The sequence below is a fragment of the Oncorhynchus tshawytscha genome, linkage group LG22 (genome assembly GCF_018296145.1).
Source record: "Oncorhynchus tshawytscha isolate Ot180627B linkage group LG22, Otsh_v2.0, whole genome shotgun sequence".
NCBI lineage: Eukaryota > Metazoa > Chordata > Actinopteri > Salmoniformes > Salmonidae > Oncorhynchus > Oncorhynchus tshawytscha.
Window position 1 is genome coordinate 23,789,129 of NC_056450.1, and position 27,121 is coordinate 23,816,249.

Below are 27,121 nucleotides of genomic sequence, written 5' to 3' on the forward strand. Positions count from 1 at the left end.
GGCCATAGAGAAAGCGGTAGAAGAGAGAAAGAGGAATAGAGAGGACGGAGCAGACAGAGCGAGAGAGAGCATGGGGGAGATCACACTGTGTACACCAACTACACAGGGGTGTGCCAGTCAAATTGATTCATGTTAATCGGACATAGAGAGATACTGTGTACAGTATAATCAGTTGTATGTGCTGTGCTGCTACGTCTGCTGTGCAGCCTACATGGCACCTATCGCTGGGGGGGACAGGTCACTGTGCTTTCTACTCAGTCGGTCTCTCTCTTTCCCTCCCTCTCTCGCTACTTTTCTGTGTGTTTCGGATCGATCGGTTGGCAGGGTTGGGTGGGCAGCCTCACGCAGGTCCTGCTAGATGGATCAGCTGGGAACAGCAGTGGAGTGGTTGGTGTACCGGAGAGGGTTCATGACAAGCCACCCGAGCAGCTGACGCTGATCAGAGTGGACAGACTCAATGCCGTTTGGATGAACACAAACCACAACCCCCACCTTGGGTCACATGGTCCCTACCTCCCGAGTTCCTATCTTCCCAGCATGCACTCTGTGTGACCAGGGCTAGGTGTTGTCACAATGGCAGAGAGACGGTGTCACATGATGACAACATGACGTTAGTAGCAGACCCAGCAAAATGGGATAATGTTCATCCAACATTTACTAAAATGTTCCCAGCAAACCAAAATTGTTTCTGTGAAAGTTCCCAGAACGTTCGTTAAGTTGCGGCAAATTGTCTCATAACACAAAAACTGTCCAGTCATGCTGATAATTACACAATGTTTGTATAAAACATTTGCCTGATGTTGCAAAAACATTCACAAAATACTTTTAGTCTGTTCTTTAAAGGTTATCCGAATGCTTCACTGGGTTGTGGGAACAGTCTGGTGGTGAACTGTCCAGTTGTGCAGATTATTATACAATGTTTATTTTAGGGTGGGAAAAACACTCACCTGATGTTACAAGAACGTTCGCAGAACACATTTTTCTGTTCTTTAAATGTTCCTAAAATATTTCTTTAGGTTTTGAGAACATTGTGGAGATATGACAAGAGATAGGTTCCCAAAACACAAAAACAGTCCAGTTGTGTTGACATTCAGATGTTTGTATCAGGGTGCACAAAACACCCTGAGTTATTTAAAAATCCCCAGATCATGTAATTAGGTTGTGGGAACAGAGATAGGTTGTCAAAGTACAACATATGCTCAGTTGTGATGACATTCATACAATGTTTAAGTTAGGTTGCACAGGACATTCCCTTAATGTTGTAAGAATGTTGTAACGGTTTTCTAGTGGTGATGAAAGAGAGTCGGACCAAACTGCAGCGTGTCGATTTCGATCCATGTTTAATATAACAAAGAAACACGAACTTACAAAAAAACAATAAACGAAACCGAAACAGCCTATCTGGTGCAAACTAACAACGAGTACACATAGGACACTAAGGACAATCACCCACGACAAACTCAAAGAATATGGCTGCCTAAATATGGTTCCCAATCAGAGACAACGATAAGCACCTGCCTCTGATTGAGAACCACTCCAGACAGCCATAGACCTTGCTAGACAACCCACTAAGCTACAATCCCAATACCACCACCAAAACCCCAAGACAAACACACCACAATTACAAAAACCCCATGCCACACCCTGGCCTGACCAAATACATAAAGATAAACACAAAATACTTTGACCAGGGCGTGACAGAACCCCCTAAGGTGCGGACTCCCGAACGCACCTCAAAACAATAGGGAGGGTCCGGGTGGGCGTCTGTCCATGGTGGCGGCTCCGGCGCGGGACGTGGACCCCACTCCTTTAATGTCTTAGTCCCCTCTCCCTTCGTCCCTGGATAGTCCACCCTCGCCGCCGACCATGGCCTAGTAGTCCTCACCCAGAACCCCACTGGACTGAGGAACAGATCGGGACTGAAGGACAGCTCGGGACCGAGGCAGCTCGGGACTGAGGGGAAGCTCGGGAGTGAGAGAAAGCTCAGGAGTGAGAGAAAGCTCAGGAGTGAGAGAAAGCTCAGGAGTGAGAGAAAGCTCAGGAGTGAGAGGAAGCTCAGGAGTGAGAGGAAGCTCAGGAGTGAGAGGAAGCTCAGGAGTGAGAGGAAGCTCAGGAGTGAGAGGAAGCTCAGGAGTGAGAGGAAGCTCAGGCAGGTAGATAGATCTACCAGCTCCTGGCTGGCTGGTGGTTTCAGCAGATCCTGGCTGACTGGCAGATCCTGGCTGACTGGCAGATCTGGAAGAGTCTGGTTGACTGGCAGATCTGGAAGAGTCTGGTTGACTGGCAGATCTGGAAGAGTCTGGTTGACTGGCAGATCTGGAAGAGTCTGGTTGACTGGCAGATCTGGAAGAGTCTGGTTGACTGGCAGATCTGGAAGAGTCTGGTTGACTGGCAGATCTGGAAGAGTCTGGCTGACTGGCAGATCTGGAAGAGTCTGGCAGACTGGCGATGCTGGGCAGACTGGCGGCGCTGGGCAGACTGACGACGCTGGGCAGACTGACGACGCTGGGCAGACTGGCGACGCTGGGCAGACTGGCGGTGCTGGGCAGACTGACGACGCTGGGCAGACTGACGACGCTGGGCAGACTGGCGACGCTGGGCAGACTGGCGGTGCTGGGCAGACTGACGACGCTGGGCAGACTGACGACGCTGGGCAGACTGGCGACGCTGGGCAGACTGGCGGTGCTGGGCAGACTGGCGATGCTGGGCAGACTGGCGATGCTGGGCAGACTGGCGATGCTGGGCAGACTGGCGATGCTGGGCAGACTGATGGCGCTGGGCAGACTGGCGATGCTGGGCAGACGGGGGCACTGGCGGCGCTGGGCAGACTGGCGGCACTAGCTGCTCCATATAGGCTGACAGCTCTGGCGGCTTCTTACAGACTGACCGCTCTGGCGGCTCCGTGCTGACTGGCAGCTCCTTGCAGACTGGCAGCTCCTTGCAGACTGGCAGCTCCTTACAGACTGACAGCTCCGTGCAGACTGACAGCTCCGTGCAGACTGACAGCTCCGTGCAGACTGGCTGCTTCATGCAGACTGGCAGCTCGGGCTGCTTCATGTAGACTGACAGCTCTGGCTGCTCCATGCGGACTGACAGCTCTGGCTGCTCCATGTAGACTGACTGCTTCATGCAGACTGGCAGCTCTGGCTGCTCTATGTAGACTGGCTGCTTCATGCAGACTGGCAGCTCGGGCTGCTTCATGCGGACTGACAGCTCTGGCTGCTCCATGCAGACTGACAGCTCTGGCTGCTCCATGCGGACTGACAGCTCTGGCTGCTCCATGCGGACTGACAGCTCTGGCTGCTCCATGTAGACTGGCTGCTTCATGCAGACTGGCAGCTCGGGCTGCTTCATGTAGACTGACAGCTCTGGCTGCTCCATGTAGACTGGCTGCTTCATGCAGACTGGCAGCTCGGGCTGCTCTATGTAGACTGGCTGCTTCATGCAGACTGGCAGCTCGGGCTGCTTCATGTAGACTGACAGCTCTGGCTGCTCCATGCGGACTGACAGCTCTGGCTGCTCCATGCAGACTGACAGCTCTGGCTGCTCCATGCGGACTGACAGCTCTGACTGCTTCATGCAGACTGACAGCTCTGGCTGCTTCATGCAGACTGGCAGCTCTGGCTGCGCTGAACAGGCGGGAGACTCCTGCAGCGCTGTGTCGGAGGAAGGCTCTGGCTGCGCTAAACAGGCGGAAGACTCCGGCAGCGCTGTAGAGGAGGAAGGCTCTGGCTGCGCTGAACAGGCGGGAGGCTCCGGCAGCGCTGTAGAGGAGAAAGGCTCTGGCTGCGCTGAACAGGCGGGAGGCTCCGGCAGCGCTGTAGAGGAGGAAGGCTCTGGCTGCGTTAAACAGGCGGGAGACTCCAGCAGCGCAGGAGAGGAGAAAAGCGCTGGCTGCGCTGAACAGGCGAGGCACACTGAAGGCCTGGTGCGTGGTGCTGGAACTGGTGGTACTGGATCGAGGACACGCACAGGAAGCCTGGTGCGGGGAGCTGCTACCGGAGGGCTGGGGTGTGGAGGTGGTACTGGATAGACCGGACCGTGCAGGCGCACTGGAGCTCTTGAGCACCGAGCCTGCCCAACCTTACCTGGCTCGATGCCCACTCTAGCCCGGCCGATACGAGGAGCTGGAATATACCGAACCGGGCTGTGCACCCGCACTGGAGACACCGTGCGCTCCACAGCATAACACGGTGCCTGCCCGGTCTCTCCAGCCCCCGGTAAGCACAGGGAGTTTGCACAGGTCTCCTACCTGGCATAGCCATACTCCCTGTAAGCCCCCCAAGAAATTTTGGGGCTGACTCTCGGGCTTCCATCCGCTCTGCCGTGCTAGCTCCTCATAATGCCGCCTCTCTGCTTTTGCTGCCTCCAGCTCGGCTTTGGGGCGACAATAATCTCCAGGCTCATTCCAGGGTCCTTTTCCGTCCAATTCCTCCTCCCATGTCCATAACTCCAGGTGGTGCAACCTCTCCCACTGTAGCTGCTGCTGCTCCTGCTGCTGCTGCCTCTGTTGCCTCTTCTCCTGTTGCTCCTTTGGGCGGCTACACTCCCCTGGTTTAGCCCAGGGTCCTCTCCCGTCGAAGATCTCCTCCCATGACCAGAAATCCTTGGTGAGCATCTCCTTTTTCGGCTGCTCCTGCCTGTTGACACGCCGCTTGGTCCGTTGGTGGTGGGTGATTCTGTAACGGTTTTCTAGTGGTGATGAAAGAGAGTCGGACCAAACTGCAGCGTGTCGATTTCGATCCATGTTTAATATAACAAAGAAACACGAACTTACAAAAAAACAATAAACGAAACCGAAACAGCCTATCTGGTGCAAACTAACAACGAGTACACATAGGACACTAAGGACAATCACCCACGACAAACTCAAAGAATATGGCTGCCTAAATATGGTTCCCAATCAGAGACAACGATAAGCACCTGCCTCTGATTGAGAACCACTCCAGACAGCCATAGACCTTGCTAGACAACCCACTAAGCTACAATCCCAATACCACCACCAAAACCCCAAGACAAACACACCACAATTACAAAAACCCCATGCCACACCCTGGCCTGACCAAATACATAAAGATAAACACAAAATACTTTGACCAGGGCGTGACAAATGTTGGCAGAACACCTAGTCTATGTTCTTTAAAAGGTTCACAGAATATTGAATTAAGTTATGGGAGTTGTCTGGGATGTTGCAAGTGTACTCTTGTGATATTCACATATTGTACTTAAGAGGTTGCAGAGAACATTCCCACAATGTTGTACAATGTTCCACAATTTCCAAATAAGTCAGTTTATATGAACATTATTCCAGATGTACGATCTTAATTTGATCACTATTTTGTTGCTGAGAACTTTCCTGCACAGTAGGAAATGCAAACTTGTCGTGTAATCGAGGTTTAAAAAGGCAAACTGACTCAAATTAAGATCCTACATCTGTCACATATTTATTTTAGGTGTAACATCATTTTCCATTGATATTCACACAATATACATTTGACCTTGTCTTGGAGGTCCTCAGAAGACTTCAAGAACTTTCTCAGCATGCAAATGTCTAGTTCCTTAAAGCATAAGAGTTCATTAAAGGTTGTCAGAACATTTCATTCGGTTGTGGAAACAGTGTGGGTGGGTACATTACAAGAGATGCAGTGCCTTCAGAAAGAATTCACACTCCTTATTCCACATACACAAAATTCGCTGTAATGTTAAAGTGGAAAGATAATGTAACTTTTTTTTAATGGAAAATAAATCACTAATATATTTTGATTAGATATTTATTCAACCCTATGAGTCAATACATGTTAGAATCACCTTTGGCAGCGATAACAGCTGAGAGTCATTCTTGGTAAATCTCTAAGAGCTTTGCAAACCTGGATAGTACAATATTTTCCTATTATTCTTTAAAAAAATATTCAAGCTCTGTCAAGTTGGATGTTGATCAGCAATTTTCAAGTCTTGCTATCGATGTTTAAGCCAATTTAAGTCAAAACTGTATCTAGGCCACTCAGGAACATTCAATGTCTTGATAAGTACACTACATGATCAAAAGTATGTGGACACCTGTGGCCTCAACTCTTCTGAGAAGGCTTTCCACTAGATGTTGCAACATTCCTGCGGGGACTTGCTCTAATTCATCCACAAGAGCATTAGTGAGTTTGGGCACTGATATTGGGCAATTAGGCCTGGCTCGCAGTTAGGCCTGGCTCGCAGCGTTCCAATTAATCATTGCCATACTGAAACAGGAAAGGGACCTCCCCAAACCGTTGCCGCAAAGTTTGAAGCACAGAATCATCACCTAGAATGTCATTGTATACTTCAGCATTAAGATTTCCCTTTACTGGAACTAAGGGGCCTAGCTCGAACCATGAAAAACAGCCCAGACCATTATTCATCCTCCACCAAACTTTACAGTTGGCACTATGCATTGGGATAGGTAGTGTTTTCCTGGCATCCGCCAAACCCAGATTTGTCCGTCGGACAGAGAACACGTTTCCACTGCTCCAGAGTCCAATGGCGGCGAGCTTTACACCACTCAAGCCGACACTTGGCATTGCGCATGGTGATCTTAGGCTTGTGTGTGGCTGCTCGGCCATGGAAACCCCTTTCATGAAGCTCCCGACGAACAGTTATTATGCTGAAGTCGGTTTCAGAGGCAGTTTGGAACTCGGTAGTGAGTGTTGCAACTGAGGACAGACGATTTTTACACGCTACGCGCTTCAGCACTTGATGGTCCCATTCTGGGAGCTTTTGTGACCTACCACTTTGTGGCTGAGCTGATGTGGCTCTTAGACGTTTCCACTTCACAATAATAGCACTTACAGTTAACCAGGGCAGCTCTAGCAGGGCAGAAATTGGATGAACTGACTTGTAGGAAAGGTAGCATCCTATGACGGTGCCACATTGAAAGTCCCTGAGCTCTTCAGTAAGGTCATTCTACTGCCAATGTTTGTCTATGGAGATTGCATAGCTGTGTGCTCGATTTTATACACTTCAGCAACTGGTGTGGCTGAAATAGCCTACTTGTCTAATTTGAAGGAGTGTCCACATGCTTCTGTGTATATAGTGTAACTCCAGTGTATATTTGGCCCTTCATTCTAAGCTGTGCATAGCTCTATTCTTTTCCTTTTATTAAAAAAAACTCCCTAGACCTTGCCGATGACAAGCATACGCAAAAACATGATGCAACCACCATGCTTGAAAATATGAAGAGTGGCACGGTGATGTGTTCAGTGGCGACCCATCATTCAGGGCTCGTGGGGCAGAGCCCCACCTCTTTCAAGCCCCACATTTTTAGCAAAAAAAAAAAATATATATATATATATAAATGTTTTTGGGCTTGCCTGTTTTGCATGTTATTTTGGCATTAATACGTGTCACATATCAGTTTGCAAACAATGTAAAGAAATATATATATCATTGAGTTAATAAAGGCGCAACAAACATGGTCCCTTTTTCCTTGAGTGAGGCAGCTCTAAAATGCAGGTGTTTCAGCCTAGCTCAGTGCTTTCTGTGGTGGTGGGGCGAGCCAGCAGAAAATAGGAGCATGGCGCCGTGATTGGCTCAGTGCTCTGTCACTCATGGGGACACTGTGTCATTGCCAAGTTTAAGTCCTTAGTAAGGGTAGACATCTAAAATTTCAGCCTTTGAGTCCTGCCATAGAGTTATATTACAAGTGCCCTTCCAAGAAGGCTCAATGTCATTGGCCACAGATAAAATGAAGTCAAATGACATTATATGTTCAGTAGCTTTGATTGGACTGATCATGTCAACATCTTACTTTCAAAGTCTTAGCTAGCAGTCATCATCATGAATCAAGCCAATAATGTTTAATTCTTGTCATATGAAGAGAAATAATGAAGAGAAATTATAGATAAAAATGTATCGGTGCTCATCGGCCATGAAGATTACACAACAAGTTGGAAATCGCAAATTCAACAATGAGTGGTTTGTAAGGAATCCGTAGCTAACTGCAAGCATTGCAAAGAAACCACTAACATTAGCCTGCTACTCAATGAAGTGACAAATCCAGAGAATGCCAGACTTGATGACATGCTAAAATCGCCAGTGGATGTGTTGTGTTGGATTTGCCCTAAACATAATGCTTTGTATTGCAGTATTACTTGTCACGTCCTGACCTTAGTTCCTTTTTTATGTCTCTGTTTTAGTGTGGTCAGGGTGTGACTAGGGTGGGCATTCTAGGTCTCTGATTTTTTGTTATCAACCTATGAATTAAGCATATGGCCATTAACTGACAAAGGACACCAAGGAAGGTCTTGTTTTCTCCTTGGCATTATCTAGAAAAACCTGGAAGAAACTAAGTTGAGTCTTCAGTTCCACATTACGCCAATAGAGATAATTCATCAGATCAATTTAACAGATTAGTTTGGTGAAATTGTACTCCCATGGCAATCACAGTAGCGTTGATACATAGCAAGCTATATACCTCAGTGGTTGATAGTTGATTACTTTGCTTCACCACAAATTAATATCTCATTTATTTGCGTTTACTTTCCACTCCAGGATTGGTCTGTCGGAGAGGCTACTGTTGACTCTGAGAGATGGTGGGTTGTGGTCACAAGCTCTTGACTGCAGAAGGAACGTTGGGGCTAGATGTGTTCACGTAGCTAGCGTATCAGGTGATGCACGGAATGGCAGCTAGCTCAATACATGTGTTTATCAAAATAAAATATTTGAACAATGTCAAATGAACTGTAGTGGAGATGTGGGTGAGAGGAGAGAGATCCGCACGAGCGCAGTGGAGCAGCCACAAGCTCATCCATCTACACAGTGTTCACACACAACTAGCTACCTAAAAGGCTGGCGGGTAAATCGTTACGCTAACTCATAAAGATTGAATTCTACAACACCAGAGCATGCATGGACCAACTGGCAAGTGTCTTCATTGACATTTTCAACCTCTCTCTGACCGAGTCTGAAATACCTACATGTTTCAAGCAGACCACCATAATCCCTGTGCCCAAGGAAGAGAAGGTAACCTGCCTAAATGACTACCGACCCGTAGCACTCACGTCGGTAGCCAGGAAGTGCTTTGAAAGGCTGGTCCTGGCCCACATCAACAGCATCATCCCGGATACCCTAGACCCACTCCAATTCGCATACCGCCCCAAAAGATCCACAGTTGACGCAACCTCAATCGCACTCCACACTGCCCTTTTCCACCTGAACAAAAGGAACACCTATGTGAGAATGCTGTTCATTGACTACAGCTCAACGTTCAACACCATAGTTCCCACAAAATTCTTGATTTTCTTTTTACATTTAGCTGGACATTAAATTACTTCACCAATCAGTGCGGGTAGAGCAGCTTGCCAAGGAATGTGCAAGCTGTAGTTGGTTACATGCATTTGACAGACAAATGTAGGGCACGAGATGCGACTGAAATTTTACAGGTGGGGAGAGAGGTTGGAGGAGGAGGCTTGGCTTGAAGCGCTGGACATTTGAATTAGGCCAACAGAATTATACAGCACCTACAGAGGAGCAGGCAGGTCGCCTACACAGGCACATCGCACACACACTGGCAAAGATTTTCAGCTGCTGGGAACCTTTAAAGAACAGACAACATGTGTTCTGGGAATATTCTTGCAACATCAGTTGAATGTTTTATACAAACATTGTATAATCATCCACATGACAGGACAGTTTTTGTGTTATGAGAACATTTGCCGCAACCTAACGAACCAATGTTGTTTTGCTGGGGAGACACTCACTGCTAGATCAAGTAGTCAATAGGCTTATGGTGATAGCATCTCGTTTATGGGTCATTGTGGACATTTGGTCTGAGGATGATAAATAATAGAGACAGAGAGGGAGAGAGGGAAAGAGGGAAAGAGAGAGAGAGAGAGAGAGAGAGAGAGAGAGAGAGAGGTCTGAAAGAGAGAGAGAGAGCGAGAGAGAGAGAGAGAAAGTGAGAGACCAAGAAAGAGAGAGAGGGAAAGTGAGAGACCAAGAAAGAGAGAGAGTGAAAGTGAGAGACCAAGAATGAGAGAGAGTGAAAGTGAGAGGCCAAGAGAGAGAGAGAGAGAAAGAGAGAGAGAAAGATAGAGAGAGAGAGAGAAAGATCATGCTGTGGGACTAAATAGGGTCTTATCTATAAAATCTATCATAAGAGGCAGGGTTGATGGGATGTTGGGTTCCTCTGTTGGGAGTACAGTAGAGTACAGTAGGGAATAGTACAGCTCGCACTGAGGAGAGCAAAGCTGAGGTCAATGCTGTTGATCAATGGGCACATCTTCAACTAGCAGGACCAGCACTGAAAACAGACTTCATCAAGTCCAACCTAAAGGCAGACAGACATCTTCACAACTGTCAGGTGTGAATAAGCTCACTTACCCAGACAAATTGTTATACCCAACCCTCAAAGCAAAGAAAACAAAATGAGTACAAAGTCAGCATCCAATGTCTAAATGAGCTCGCCCTTTGAGCACGTGCGCATGCACACACACACACACACACACACACACACACACACACACACACACACACACACACACACACACACACACACACACACACACACACACACACACACACACTCTGTACCCACAAAATACATTTTGACAGGCAATCGGTCAGTCACGCACACACACACACACGCGCATGCATACAGTCAAACACATTACCACCCCATAGAAAACACACCCGACACTCCTACATGTAAGTAGTCCTTCTGTGAGACCAGATGTTTTCCACAGCATCAGTCATTGACTGCCCTGCCCAACTGGAGAAATACGCCCTAAGACTCCATCCTGCCAGCCGTTCCATCCCCTACAACCAGAGATAAACCAAACAGGATTTACTATCTACTTGTGGCAAAGAAACAAAACAGATTTAACTTCTTTAGGCAAACAGCCCTGATGTTGGAAACAAACATCATCATGTTGTCATCCAAGGTCACATGTATTTATTTTCCAAGCTATAGCACACAATATTTTACATACAGCATGTAACGGTTTATATTGTTTTGATTTTTGCCACGAAAAAAATATTACGGTACTTTTATCGGCCCGGCCCTACTATCGATCGTATAAGATCAACAAAATATGAATTTGACCTTAGGTTCCACACAGACCTGCCAGAGTCACCATCATGATAAGTTCCCCAGGCCTATCCTGACTCATAGGCTCACACAGCAGCTGTTTAAAGAGACTACCATCACGATCAACAACAACAACTCAGAACAACACAACAGAAAGCAGGGTGGGATCATCTCAGCATCTTACTATGTCTTTAACCACAAAGTGAAACTGGGACTGTTACACCCAGAAGTGATGAAAGGATATAGTTTGGTTTGAGTCTCTTTTCTGTGGTTCAGCTACAATGAGCCACACCAGGGTTCAAATAATATTTGAAATCTTTCCAATACTTTGAGTGTTCGCTCTAGCCTCCCTGGAGTGCAAGATTTGGGACTATTGATCGATTAAACCAGCCAAGCTCAATCAAGCACAAAGTATTACAAATTATTTCAAATAGTATTTGAACCCAGGTGTGCAGTGAGCTGACTAGTGATATCAGCTGAGAGGGGTTCTAGCAGAGCCCTGAGATGAGGAGAAGAACCACTATTATGACTGAACATCATCCAGCTCAGATCTGTGGGATTGTATTAATGAACTGGGCTATTTGATCCATTCATCCAAATGGATCAAGACTAATAATGCAATAATGTGTTAACTTGGATTAATCTGAATTATTAAGCACAGTGACAAAAGATAAATGAGATATTAAAATGAAATATTAAAACAAACCCTTGCCAGTGAATAACAGGCTTGGTTATATTATGATTACTAATAACAGATAGTTTGATTATATCATATAATGAAAGCGAACAGGCAGAGAGAGATGAGTGGGTCAGAGTTATGGTGATGTGCTGTGAGGTACAGTCACTGAGGGTTAACCAATCCTGAGGCAGAACTGAAGATACATCTATTGTGTGTGTGTGTGTGTGTGTGTGTGTGTGTGTGTGTGTGTGTGTGTGTGTGTGTGTGTGTGTGTGTGTGTGTGTGTGTGTGTGTGTGTGTGTGTGTGTGTGTGTGTGTGTGTGTGTGTGTGTGTGTGTGTGAAAAATGGGAAGAGGGAGGGAGGGAGGTTGACCCAATTCAAATGACCCCAAAAAATAAACTTTAAATTAAAAAAATAACAGAAACGGTATAGCTGAATCTCCTCAATCAATCCATAAGAATTGTTTAGGGCGTCATAACCGACTTCAATGGACAAATGCTCCCCTTCGATGACCACTGGCACCACTGACCACTGGGCTAATACATATATTTAAATTGACTGATTTCCAGTAACTCAATAAAATCTTTGAATTTGTTGCATGTTGTGTTTATATTTTTCTCTGTGTATTTTTAGTGCTGGATTCATAATCCGCACAATGTCAACAGAGTACATGAATAAATTAACTAAAAACATATTTGATCTTGGTCAAGTACCATAAGCCAAGCCATTAATAACGGCATGAATAGTCACAGACAAACATCATATATAGAGCCATTTTATGTTCACAAGCAAATGTCACGTTCAAGTGACGTACACGCATCCTGGCATCAAAAAGTTCTGTAGCAGAATAGCTAACGCTGATGTCGGGACATTGACAAACTTAACAGTGAGTGAGTGATTATCATGAAAACATGCATGACTGATGGCTATAGCTATGTCCAACAGCTATATTATTCTTCTGGCTTTATCTAGCTCTATTTGTGGTATTTCACCTTGCCTCGTCGGCTTTCTAGCTTCTAGGGAATCAATCATCCGGTGACATCTGAACGTGTTTGTTAACTTGCATGAGCTGCATCTGAAGTTGGATGTTGTCATACTCACTAAATGTAAACTAGTGTGAGTGTGTGTGGATTTCTTTAGATATTGTTTTTATATACAGTACCAGTCAAACATTTGGACACACCTGCTCATTCAAGGGTTTTTCTTTATTTTTGACTATTTTCTACATTGTAGAATAATAGTGAAGACATCAAAACGATTAAATAACACATATGGAATCCTGTAATAACCAAAAAGTGCTAAACATATCAGAATATATATTTGAGATTTGAGATTTTTCAGTCACAGCTTTGCGCACTCTTGGCATTCTCTCAACCAACTTCATGCGGAATGCTTTTCCAACAGTCTTGAAGGAGTTCCCACATATGCTGAGCACTTGTTGGCTGCTTTTCCTTCACTCTGCGGTCCAACTCATCCCAAACCATCTCAATTGGGTTGAGGTTGGGTGATTGTGATGGCCAGGTCATCTGATGCAGCATTCCATCACTCTTCTTCTTGGTCAAGTAGTCCTTAAACAGCCTGGAGGTGTGTTGGGTCATTGTCCTGTTGAAAAACAAATGATAGTCCCACTAAGAGCAAACCAGATGGGATGGCGTATTGCTGCAGAATGCTGTGGTAGCCATACCGGTTGAGTGTGCCTTAAATTCTAAATAAATCACAGACAGTGTCACCAGCAAATCACCACCACACCATCACACCTCCTCCTCCATGCTTCACGGTGGGAACCATACATGTGGAGATCATCCGTTCACCTACTCTGCGTCTCACAAAGACGCGGTTGGAACCAAAAATCTCAAATTTGGACTCATAAGACCAAAGGACAGATTTCCACCAGTCGAATGTCCATTGCTCATGTTTCTTGACCCAAGCAAGTCTCTTCTTCTTATTGGTGTCCTTTAGTAGTGATTTCTTTTCAACAATTTGGCCATGAAGGCCTGATTCACGCAGTCTCTGAACTGTTAATGTTGAGATGCGTCTGTTACTTGAACTCTGTGAAGCATTTATTTGAGGTGCAATCTGAGGTGAGGTTAACTCTAATGAACGCATCCTCTGCAGCAGAGGTAACTCTGGGTCTTCCTTTCCTGTGGTGGTCCTCATGAGAGCCAGTTTCATCATAGCGCTTGATGGTTTTTGCAACTGCACTTGAAGAAACTTTCAAAGTTATTGAAATGTTCTGTATTGACTGATGTTTTAAAGTAATGATGGACTGTTGTTTCTCTTTGCTTATTTCAGCTGTTCTTGACATAATATGGACTTGGTCTTTACCAAATAGGGATATCTTCTGTATACACCCCTAGTGTGTCACAACACAACTGATTGGCTAAATTAAGAAGGAAAGAAATTCCACAAATGAACTTTTAACAAGGCACACCTGTTCATTGAAATGCATTCCAAATGACTACCTCGTGAAGCTGGTTGAGAGAATGCCAAGAGTGTGCAAAGGTGTCATCAAGGCAAAGGGTGGCTACTTTGAATAAAATAAAAAATATATTTTGATTTGCTTAGCACATTTTTGGTTACTACATGATTCCATTTGTGTTATTTCATAGTTTTGATGTCTTCACTATTATTTTACAATGTAGAAAATAGTAAAAATTAAGAAAAACCCTGTAATGAGTAAGTGTGTCCAAACCTTTGGCTGGTACTGTATATTGGTCCAAACAATTATTAAGAATCGAACATGTTGTTTTTAAACAATTTAATTATGTAATATATTTCAAAATTCATATGATGATGTAAATTTCAAGATTTTTTCAAATATTCTCAAAATCCCAATTTTGATTGGTACTGAAAGTATGATAGATAATAACAATGTTAAAATGGCAATGTGGCCTGTCCTCTGACACCAAATTTCATGCATTTACACGAAACATAATTTGTTCAGTGGCGCATTTTGATATTGTACTAAATACAGTACAAGGACGTGAATGGGTTTTTAATCTCTATCCGATATAGTCAGAAGAGCAGAAGAGGACCGGCCACCCCTCGGAGCCTGGTTCCTCTCTAGTTTTTTCCTAGGTTCCTTCCTTCTAGGGAATTTTTCCTAGCCACTGTGCTTCTGCATCTGCATTGCTTGCTCTTTGGGGGTTTAAGCTGAGTTTCTGTAAAGCACTTGGTGACATTTGATTGATTGATATATTTATGCACCGGCACAGCCAGGTTATGTTGTGGAGAAGACAGAGTGGAGGGAGTGTACAGGCAGGCAAGCAGCAGATAGAGCAGTTTCACTTCATCGCTCTTCCTGGTTAAAGAGAGTCTCAGAGGCAAGCACTTCCTTCCAGACACCCTCAAGTCTCCATGGACACAGTTGTCATGGTAGCAGGACACTTTATGTAAAATGAGAAGGAGCAACAGATGAATAAACACACAGTACACACACTTACATAAACACAGATGCGCATACACACAAACACACACCACACAGACACAGACACACACAGAAGCTCAAAACCAACACATGTACATTGAGGAATAAGCACTGTGTCTGTGTGGTGTGTTTGTGTGTATGCGCGTCTGTGTTTATGTAAGTGTGTGTACTCTGTGTTTATTCATCTGTAGCTCCTTCTCATTTTACAGTATGATCCTATGACATTGAGCCCTTCATCACAGAGATAAAATACTACAAACAAGGGCAGATATCAACCAATACAAGCACCCGCTACAAAACTCCATTCTGATCCTTAACCACAGTAACTAAACCACTGCATTTACTTAAATCACATTGCCATAAATACAGACGTTAATGTTAATGTTATTAGTGTTAATGTTAATTTGGAAGACTGATATGTTTTATTTATAAACAATTTATTTTAAAAATATTTCCTTTTAATGTTATTAGTGTTCATATTTATTTGGAAGATTGATATTCTGTTTTATTTTGACCCAACTGATATGGACCATGATTTAATTGTTAATTTTTTTTTTCTCTGAAAAGAATTGATTCATAACCCTCTTTAAATTGTTTAACAAAGACCTGAAACGATTGAAATGATCAGTAAATGTAAAAACTTTTTGACAAATGTAAATGGTCTTTTGACATGTAATTCCCTCGTCTAAATAACATTTATGTACTATTTTCAATTGTTGACGTTACGGGAAAATACAGGTTAAATAAAATGTGCCAGCCTGTTCCCAAAGAATGGGAAATGTGCCAGACAGGTCCCAAAGAATGCCCACCGACTTGCTGTTGCAGTTTAACCCTAAACCTCTGTTGCTCGGGCGTGACAACAGGGACAGGCTGGACAACCTGGTCGTGGCATCTGCTTCCTAGCCGGCCTGCGAGGACAGGGGTTAAGCCCTGCTCTTATTAAAGTCACATTCTGGTGTTTTAGTCCCAGACCCAAGGCCACCTAATGTCACAACATTACAGTTTGGCTGGTCACTGGGTACATTTGGTGATGGGATCAGTAACACAGGGAATTGGGGAGCTGGTTTAAGACTGAAGGAGAGGAGCATGTGACTGTGACTGACCCTGTGTGGATGGCCTTATGTGGTTTTAACGACCAGAGAGGAGGAAAAACAAAAGCTATCTTCAGAAAGACAAATTCAACTCCATCTTTCATTGAATCAGACGGCTTATTCATCACAAAACCATTTGATGTTGCCAATTATCTTAATGATTACTTCATTGGCAAAGTGGGCAAACTTAAGCAGGAAATGCCATCAATGAAGAGTGAGCCATCGTCACTCATGTATAAAAAAACTAATAATGAAAAAAAGCAATGCAAGTTTGAATTTTGTAAAGTTAGTGTAGGAGAGCTGGAAAAATAATTGTTATCGATCAATAATGACACACCTTCTTGCATTGACAACTTAGATGGAAATCTACTGAGGATGGTAGCTGACTCTATAGCCACTCCTATCTGTCATATCTTTAATCTGAGCCTAGAGGAAAGTCTTTGTCCTCAGGCCTCAGGCCTCAGGAACCCAAGAGTGGTAAAGCGGCCTTTACTGGTTCTAACTGCAGACCTATCAGCTTGCTGCAAGCTCTTAGCAAACTTGTAAAAAAAAATGTGTTTGACCAAATACAATGCTATTTCTCTGTAAACAAAATAACAGACTTTTGGCATGCTTATAGAGAAGGGCACTCAACATGTACTGCACTGACACAAATGACTGATGATTGGTTGAAAGAAATTCATAATAATAATATTGTGGGAGCTGTACTGTTAGATTTCAGTGCAGCCTTTGATATTATTGACTATAACCTGTTGTTGAGAAAATGTATGTGTTATGGCTTTTCAACCTCTGCCATATTGTGGATTCAGAGCTATCTATCTAATACAACTCAGAGAGTGTTCTTTAATGGAAGCTTCTCTAATGTCAAACATGTAAAGTGTGGTATACCGCAGGGCAGCTCTCTAGGCCCTCTGCTCTTTTCTAGTTTTACCAATTACCTGCCACTGGCATTAAACAAAGCATGTGTGTCCATGTATGCTGATGATTCAACCATATATGCATCAGCAACCACAGCTAATGATGTCACGGAAACCCTTAACAAAGAGTTGCAGTCTGTTTTGCAATGGGGCGCCAGTAAAAAACTGGTCCTGAACATCTCTAAAACTAAGAGCATTGTATTTGGTACAAATCATTCCTTAAGTTCTAAACCTCAGCTGTATTTGGTAATGAACAAGTTGAGGAGATTAAATTACTTGCCATTGCCTTAGATTGTAAACTGTCATGGTCAAAACATATAGATTCAATGGTTGGGGAGATGGGGAGAGGTCTGTCCATAATGAAGAGATATCATCTTTTTTGACACCAAACTCCACAAAGCAAGTCCTGCAGGCTCTAGTTTTATCTTATCTTGATTATTGTCATCACATGGTCAAGTACTGCAAAGAAAGACCTAGTTAAGCAGCAGCTGGTCCAGAACATCTTGCTCTACATTATAATCAGATGGCTAATATTAATACTATGCATGTCAGTCTCTCTTGGCTAAGAGTTGAGGTAAGACTGACTACGTTACTTCCAAATGGTTTGCATAGTCAACTTACACACACCACTGACACACACACTTACCCCACCAGATATGCCACCAGGGGTCTTTTCACAATCCCCAGGTCCAGAACAAATTAAAGGAAACATACAGTATTATACAGAGCCATGATTGAATGGAACTCCCTTCCATCTTATATAGCGCAAGTGAACAGAAAACCTGGTTTCAAAAAACAAATAAAGCAACACCTCACGCCTCTCCCCCATGTGACCTACGTGTTGTGTGTATGTACTGACATGTATGTGGAACTAATAGTTGCACACACTACATGTTCATGTTTTTAAATGTACGTAAATTGTAAAGTATTTTGTCTGTAATGTATTTTTCATTATATATCGGACCCCAGTAAGACTAGCTGTCGCCATTGGTGTCGGCTAATGGGGATCCTAATCAATGAAATCAATCCCTGAAGTCAAACCCATTCCAACCTAATCACGGCTCCCTCCATCCCTCATCTCTCTATCCCCATAACCCATCATCATGGTTCCAGAAAAGTGAGTGAATGAGTGAGTGAGTGAGTGAGTGAAGAAACAGCTGAGAAAGGAAATGAGAGGATGACTCTCTGACAACAGAGAGAGATTGATGACAGGGGACATTTGATGACAAAATGGTGTAACAGACATCAGGCTGCAGGCAGCCAGGCACGTTCCAGCTGCACAGGCATGGCTGCAGTAATCCGCTTTCACTGGGCTTTAGAAGGCATGATTAAAACAAACGAGCTCTCTCACAGCTAGCACACTGTTTACAATCCTTCCATTCCATCATAATCATGATCATCATCGTCACCATTAGCAGCAGCAGCAGAATTCTCATCCACATCATAATCATCACCCAACATCTCTGTCTTCATCATCATCCCTATCATTATCCCCCATCCCCATCTCACAAAGAGATAAAATGACCGAACCAGGGCCACTACATCCCATCTCACAAAGAGATAAAATGACCGAACCAGGGCCACTACATCCACCAGAGAGATAAAATGACCAAACCAGGGCCACTACATCCCCATCCACCAGAGAGATAAAATGACCAAACCAGGGCCACTACATCCCCATCCACCAGAGAGATAAAATGACCGAACCAGGGCCACTACATCTCCATCCACCAGAGAGATAAAATGACCGAACCAGGGCCACTACATCCCCATCTCACAAAGAGATAAAATGACCGAACCAGGCCACTTCATCCATTTCACAAGACCTAAAAGCACCAGTGACGAAAAATTGTTGACACCTCACCCAGACCCAAGAACCACTCTGCGGGACAAAATTCTGTTGACATTCCACACACACACACACACACACACACACACACACACACACACACACACACACACACACAGCATGCGTGATCACAGTGTGAGGGTAATACTGTAGAAAACAGGAGGGAATGGAACAGTAAGTGCTGGTCCTCCTCTCTCCTCTAGATTTCATCCAGATACACACAAGGATATGTGTTGACCTTGTAATTATTTAGAGCGTCAAAAGCCACACTGGAAAAAGGAGAACATTCTCACACCATTAAGTTGAAATGAGTGATAATGTAGACAAGTTCTGCATGCAAACATTTGTTTCTGTTCTCCACAGTCCCGGGAAAGAGAGAGGCTGTCTTTGTGTTGTGTTGTACAGTGTGTTGTTTTCATTTTGTTGTTGCCATTCATGTCTCTGACTGCTGACTGCTGGCTCTGAGCCCTGACCAGTCGGCTGTAAGACGTTTGCCCACACACTCTGCTGTGGTAACATTTAGGTTATCTAGTGAGGGGACTGAGAACAGTGTTTTCCTCTGGCGTGAGGGTGAATTAATAGCATTCCCTAAACTATTAATACAGTGTCAAAGCCTAAGATTTAGGATTTGTGTATGTGTGTGTGTCATCATGGTGCACGTGTACTACGTGTGTGTGTCATCATGGTGCACGTGTACTACGTGTGTGTGTGTCATCATGGTGCACGTGTACTACGTGTGTGTGTCATCATGGTGCACGTGTACTACGTGTGTGTGTCATCATGGTGCACGTGTACTACGTGTGTGTGTCATCATGGTGCACGTGTACTTCATGTGTGTGTGTCCGCATGGTGCACGTGTACTACGTGTGTGTGTGTCATCATGGTGCACGTGTACTACGTATGTGTGTGTGTCATCATGGTGCACGTGTACTACGTGTGTGTGTCATCATGGTGCACGTGTACTACATGTGTGTGTGTGTCCGCATGGTGCACGTGTACTACGTATGTGTGTGTGTCCACATGGTGCACGTGTACTACGTGTGTGTGTCATCATGGTGCACGTGTACTACATGTGTGTGTGTCCGCATGGTGCACGTGTACTACGTGTGTGTGTGTCCACATGGTGCACGTGTACTACATGTGTGTGTGTCCGCATGGTGCACGTGTACTACGTATGTGTGTGTGTCCACATGGTGCACGTGTACTACGTGTGTGTGTCCACATGGTGCACATGTACTACGTGTGTGTCCACATGGTGCACGTGTACTACGTATGTGTGTGTGTCCGCATGGTGCACATGTACTACACGTGTGTGTCATCATGATGCACGTGTACTACGTGTGTGTGTGTCTAATTTTAAAGCCCAGCATCCAGGCTCAGTGTGTTGGTCTCGAAGCGGCCGGCTCCCCCTGAGGACAGCACAGCACTTCCTGTTTGTAATGAGGTGCAAGCTGAAATGAGGCTGTAATAATGCTGCCTGGGGTGCAGCGCCTCGCCCAGCCTCATACTCTGTCACGTACCACACAGCTCTGGGAGCATGACACGATCAATGGATATCTGCTCTCAGCACTGCCACCCTCCCAAGCCCCAGTTTAAACTGTACTGTGCTATTATAGTGAACAATAATGAACATCAAGCTTCCTAATATTGAGTTGCACCCCTTTTTGCTCTCAGAAGAGCCTCACTTCGTTAGGACATGGACTCTACAAGGTGTCCAAATCATTCCACAGGGATGCTGGCCCATGTTGACTCCAATACTTCCCTCAGTTGTGTCAAGTTGGCTGGATGTCCTTTGGGTGGTGGACCATTCTTGATACACACGGGAAACTGTTGAGTGTGAAAAGCCCAGCAGCGTTGCAGTTCTTGACACACTCAAACCAGTGCGCCTAGCGCCTACTACCATACCCCGTTCAAAGGCACTTCAATCTTTTGTCTTGCCCATTCACCCTCTGAATGGCACACATACACAATCCATGTTTCAATTATCTCGTGCACCATGTGAACACACACACACGTAGTACACTAGTAACTGAAAGGTTGCAAGTTCGAATCCCCGAGCTGACAAGGTACAAATCTGTCGTTCTGCCCCTGAACAGGCAGTTAACCCACTGTTCCTAGGCCGTCATTGAAAATAAGAATTTGTTCTTAACTGACTTGCCTAGTTAAATAAAGGTAAAAAAATAAAAAATAAATGTAAAGGCTTAAACATCCTTTTCTAACCCGTCTCCTCCCCTTCATCTACACTGATTGAAGTGGATTTAACAAGTGACATCAATAAGGGATCATATCTTTCACCTGGATACACCAGGTCAGTCTATGACATGGAGAGAGCAGGTGTTCATAATGTTTTGTACACTCCATGTACGTGGTCTCAAATGGGGATAAGACCTTTCATACGAACACCTGTGTTCTTAGAGAAGCATTATAACCATGCACTCAACTATACTGTACTTCTTTTGTAACTGTTGCTCTAATGAGAGGAGAGCTGACAAGTAAGCATTTCATTGTACTGAGTAAACTATTCTGTGACCTGTGAGTTTGACAAATAAACTTTGATTTGATTTGAGTAACACAACCCAAACAGTGGAAAGTGGGAACCCCACCAAAATAATAGAACTCACCATCCTGGGGAAGTAGTGTTCGTACACAAGCTGGCCACTGTATCTCAGTCAACATTTCCATTTTTCAAATTAGATCGATTTTACAACCCATTACTAAAGTTTTTAGTAGGTAGTCAATCTATCAGACTTCAAGAGAAATAAATAAACAGTGAGACAGGGAGACAGAGAGTCTTACAGCGGAATAAAGAAATCCTCTTAACACATTCACCAAAAGTCTGCCTCTATCTTTCTATCTCGCTCTCGCTCTCACACACACACACGCACGCACACACGCACACACACACACACACACACGCACATGGTCTCATTTCCTCTCCTTTCTGGCAAAACCTTTAATCCCTAACAGAGAGTAAGACGCAACCTGACATTTTCTTCGGGAATAAGACACACACACACGATACATTTTGTCTGCACAGAATGCTGTTTGTTGAATATGTCATGGATAACACACACATATTATATGGAAACACACACACACATATACACACACACACACATACATACACAATTGGTTCTAAATGCAGTGAGGGCAAATTCACCCACTAAGACAGGAAGACCTTTTAAAACACTAACATGGCTTTATGCCTTTTTCTCCAAACAATGTCTGTTAGGCTCAGAATGGGAATGCAGCCCAAAACCCCTTACTTTTGATTTATTTACCTCGGGTAAGAACAAATTCAGATAAGAACAAATTCTTATTTACGGCCTACCCCGGACGACACTGGGCCAATTGTGCGCCACCCTATGGGACTCCCAATCACGGCCGGATGTGATATAGCCTGGATTCGAACCAGGGACTGTAGTGAAGCCGTGCCTTAGACTGCTGCGCCACTCTCCCTTACAACTCATTGAGTAACAGTAACATTAAAACATTAAAACATCTCAGATCCCAACTAACATACGGTCTAAATATTTGGTGATTGGATGGATTCAGCCATCCTATTCCATCTAAACTGAGACCTTGACAACACATAATCAAATAAACCACCCATAAACAATTGTTCTCTACATAAAAGTATCTCTGGGGAATAAAATTCCCAAACAGAGTAACACAAAGGACAGTAAACATCAGTCCGTGGTGTTTTTATTTGGATTGGCTTTCCAGTGTTATTGAACTGTTGAATTAAATGTTTATTTAAAAATGAATTAATTACATTTTATTTTTGTGTCAAATCGCCAGTTGGCAAAACATCCCTTACGGGATTAATTGACAAATAACCAAACATTACAATTATTCACTGCGATAATTCAGTGATAATTCTTCTTCCGGTGTTCTCTGCAGTGCGCATCGCATAAAAAGTTTTTTTTTTAATTGATCAAAATCAATACATAATAATAAATAAGGTTATCCAAACAATAATTATATCCCTAGAGCAGTAAAAAATATACATACATATACACATACATACAGTACATACATATACACATACATATACTGTTTGTTTATGCTGTAACTGTTGGGTCCTGGCTCGCTCATTGGATTATGAATTATATGAATTGGTCATGCAGTATGCTAGTGGTCAAAGGAGATGTCATAAGTATAAGTACCCACCAAATCATAGCCAAGCTCAATATGATCCTAATCATCATTCAGCCACAGCCAGAGCCACAGCAGGGGCCAGACCCAAACAGAGACGGTCACATTATCCACTGTTAAACCCTCCTTCATTCCACACACCCACCTCCCACGCGCGGCCTACACCGAGCCCCGGGCTACACCCTGCCCCCTCTCCTGGCCTACACCCTGCCCCCCCCTCCTGGCCTACACCCTGCCCCCTTTCATGGCCTACACTCTGCCCCCACACCCTCTCCTGGTCTACACCCTGCCCCCGCTCCCTCTCCTGGCCTACACCCTGCACCCCTCCTGGCCTACACCCTGCACCCTCTCCCTCTCCTGGCCTACACCCTGCCCCGGCCTACACCCTGCCCCCTCTCCCTCACCTGGCCTGGCCTGGCCTGGCCTGGCCTACACCCTGCTCCCTCTCCCTGGCCTACACCCTGCCCCCTCTCCCTCTCCTGGCCTACACCCTGCCCCGGCCTACACCCTGCCCCCTCTCCCTCACCGGGCCTGGCCTGGCCTACACCCTGCTCCCTCTCCTGGCCTACACCCTCTGCCGCTCCTGGCCTACACCCTGCCCCCTCTCCCTCTCCTGGCCTACACCCTGCCCCGGCCTCTACCCTGCCCCCTCTCCTGGCCTACACCCTGCTCCCTCTCTCTCTCCTGGCCTACACCCTGCCCCCTCTCCCTCTCCTGGCCTACACCCTGCCCCGGCCTACACCCTGCCCCCTCTGCCTCTCCTGGCCTACACCCTGCCCCCCCTCTCCCGGCCTACACCCTGCCCACCCTCCATCTCCCGGCCTACACCCTGCCCCTCCCTCCCCTCCCCTCCCCTCCCCTCTCCCTCTCTCTCCTTCTCTCCCCCTCCCCTCTCCCTCTGCACAACCTCATCTACTACCCACTAATCCACAGCACAGCTTAATCCTCCAAACCTGGCCACACACACAATCACAGAGACACACGTGTGAGCATGCATGCACACACACACACACATATACACACACACACACACACACACACACACACACACACACACTAGGATATTCCTAGCACATATTCCCACAGATCAAGAGCCACACTGGCGTGAGTAGTCATGCTCAATGATACACACTGAGAGGGAGAATGTCTCAAGCCCCTAAGAGACCGTCACACAGCAGGACACTCAATCCTCCTCCAGACACACTCATTCATGCTCCCGATCGGAACTTCTACTGATTCATTACAGTGTTTGAATGTCTATTACCCCCTAAGAGAGAGTGGATTCAAGGTTTTGACAGATTAGGACCTTTCACAGACACACACACCACACACCTGTTAGTTTAGGTTTAATTCATGCTAGCATATTAATCACACAGACACACCCCTCCCTGTTCAGTAATGTTATTGTGAGAGCAGACAAGGAAAGGCCATATGATGCAGGCTCCTCTGTCTTGATGCAACTGTCTGTCTGTCTGTCTGTCTGTCTGTCTGTCTGTCTGTCTGTCTGTCTGTCTGTCTGTCTGTCTGTCTGTCTGTCTGTCTGTCTGTCTGTCTGTCTGTCTGTCTGTCTGTCTGTCTGTCTGTCTGTCTGTCTGTCTGTCTGTCTGTCTGTCTGTCTGTCTGTTGTGCAAAGACACTGGAAAGTAGCTAACTCATGCCAACTCACACAACAGGTTCAAAGAAATCTAAAACCACATTTCCCAGAAAGACTTTAGATACCATAAACTATCTGCTTTAACGAAGACAGGAAGATAACATGTCCCAATCACCTGAATCTCTACGGTTTCACAGTAGAAATCCTCAGATGTTGATAGTATAATTTAAAAAATATTTGACCTAACTACTGTCCTAAGGGAAAACCAATCAGTGACTCAGTTCACTCTAGCTTTCACTTCAATAATAACCATGATGGCGGAATCAGCGTCTTCCCCTGTCGACGCAATACTGCCTACTGCTTCTATACAAGTCATACACAAGAAACAAGAGGCGGTGACGCTGTACATTTCTCTCTCAAAATGTGTTCAAAACAGACTTATACCACAAGAAATTTCCAACATCAATAAATTATATGATTTCCTTTCCGCTATTGTTTATTCTGACGAGAACTCAGAATAGTGAAAACCATCAAATAAAGGTTGGACATGAGATGCTGCTGACTAGAGACTTGGGGAGCGTTAATACTCTGTTTCCTCCATCTGTTTAGGGATCATGGGCATGTGTCTGGGCATGTGTCTTCCAGTATAAATCATCTAAAGGGGACAGCCATCTTTTCACATTCTAACAGTTAGAGGCCTGACGATCAAATTGATGTGTAGTTTATTTCTAGAGACTGGCAAGCCATTGGATATACAGTGCATGCTGGGAGATGGAATAGAACTGACATAGATGGTCAATCTATCACACAAGTCTACAGCTGGGTGTCAAAGTGGAATTGAATTAGACATTTGACAGGCACCTGTTACATCTAGTTAATTATCATCTGTTTTCTGATCACTGTTAAAGACATATAACTGGTCATAGAACTATCATTTTAACTCTAATTATAACTGCTCATTGTAAATGATTCTATTTCATCATTTTAAATTGCTCGTTGCTGTTATGCTGCACTGCACACACAGTCTGCGTGCGTGTATGATTATATCAGCACCATAAACAAACTAACAGGGTTTCTCTCCAAGCCCTCACTACTGTATGTGGAAGAGACTGGGTGTGACACACAGGACTGATGACCTCCAGAACAGACTAGTGTAGCATACCGTTTATGTCAACAAAAGAAGCATGATACATTACCACATGGTGTCAGGAAACCCCTGACGCCATACAGGGTACAGAAGTAGAGAAGAGATTCAGAAACTCTTGGAGGACAATGGAATTAAATGAAAAGCTTCTTTATTATTAAAAAGTAGAACCAACGCGTTTCAGCCATAAAACAGTGCAATTCCTGAATGTACCCTGATTCAGCAGACATACTCTGATGAAGGTGTAACATGGTCCATCCGTGCCATGGTCAATTCAGTATTCAATAGAAGAAGAAAAGAATCACAGAAATACAATAGACCATTTTCACTTCCTGAAGACCAGCTATACTGTAGGGTTGAATAGACTACTCACCAGGTCGTGGTTGGTGGAGTTGGAGTCGTCCTCAGGGAAGGGGATGTAAACAGCTAAGGCCACACAGTTGGCAAAAATAGAGAGCAGTATAAAGATATCAAAGGGTCTGAGGCACACGGTCAAGGAACAATGTTCAAAGTACACGGTCAATACGTGAGCAGAAATAGATAGAGCACATTGCAGTCATGTAAAGGCAGGGGGGAAATCTTAGGAAGTAAAAAAAACAATGATCAAAGCAAACATGTTTAAATACAGCAACATCATCATTTTGATATATGGTAGAGAAATTACTCCTTATCATGGGATTGTCTTAATGCATCATCTTTAAAAAACACACTGGATGAAGAACTAGAACTAAACTTTAATGAACTCTTTAGACTGTTTCCACCTGGGGTCTGGTCTGAATGAGTGTTTCCACCTGGGGTCTGTTCTGATAGTGTTTCCACCTGGGGTCTGGTCTGAATGAGTGTTTCCACCTGGGCTCTGGTCTGATAGTGTTTTCACCTGGGGTCTGGTCTGATAGAGTGTTTCCACCTGGGCTCTGGTCTGAATGAGTGTTTCCACCTGGGGTCTGGTCTGATAGAGTGTTTCCACCTGGGGTCTGGTCTGAATGAGTGTTTCCACCTAGGGTCTGGTCTGAATGAGTGTTTCCACCTGGGGTCTGTTCTGATAGTGTTTTCACCTGGGGTCTGGTCTGAATGAGTGTTTCCACCTGGGCTCTGGTCTGAATGAGTGTTTCCACCTGGGGTCTGGTCTGATAGAGTGTTTCCACCTGGGGTCTGGTCTGAATGAGTGTTTCCACCTGGGGTCTGGTCTGAATGAGTGTTTTCACCTG

At 44.8% G+C, this 27,121-nt stretch overlaps 1 protein-coding gene across 1 annotated transcript in view; it reads right to left on the bottom strand.

Moving 5' to 3' along the window:
• LOC112222121 (voltage-dependent L-type calcium channel subunit alpha-1D-like) overlaps positions 1–27,121 on the bottom strand; it is a 106,439-nt gene that overhangs the window by 74,622 nt on the left and 4,696 nt on the right. Inside the window, exon 3 of the mRNA XM_042303956.1 lies at positions 26,287–26,392. Coding sequence (XP_042159890.1) covers positions 26,287–26,392 — 106 coding nt within the window. The remainder of the gene's footprint in view (positions 1–26,286; positions 26,393–27,121) is intronic.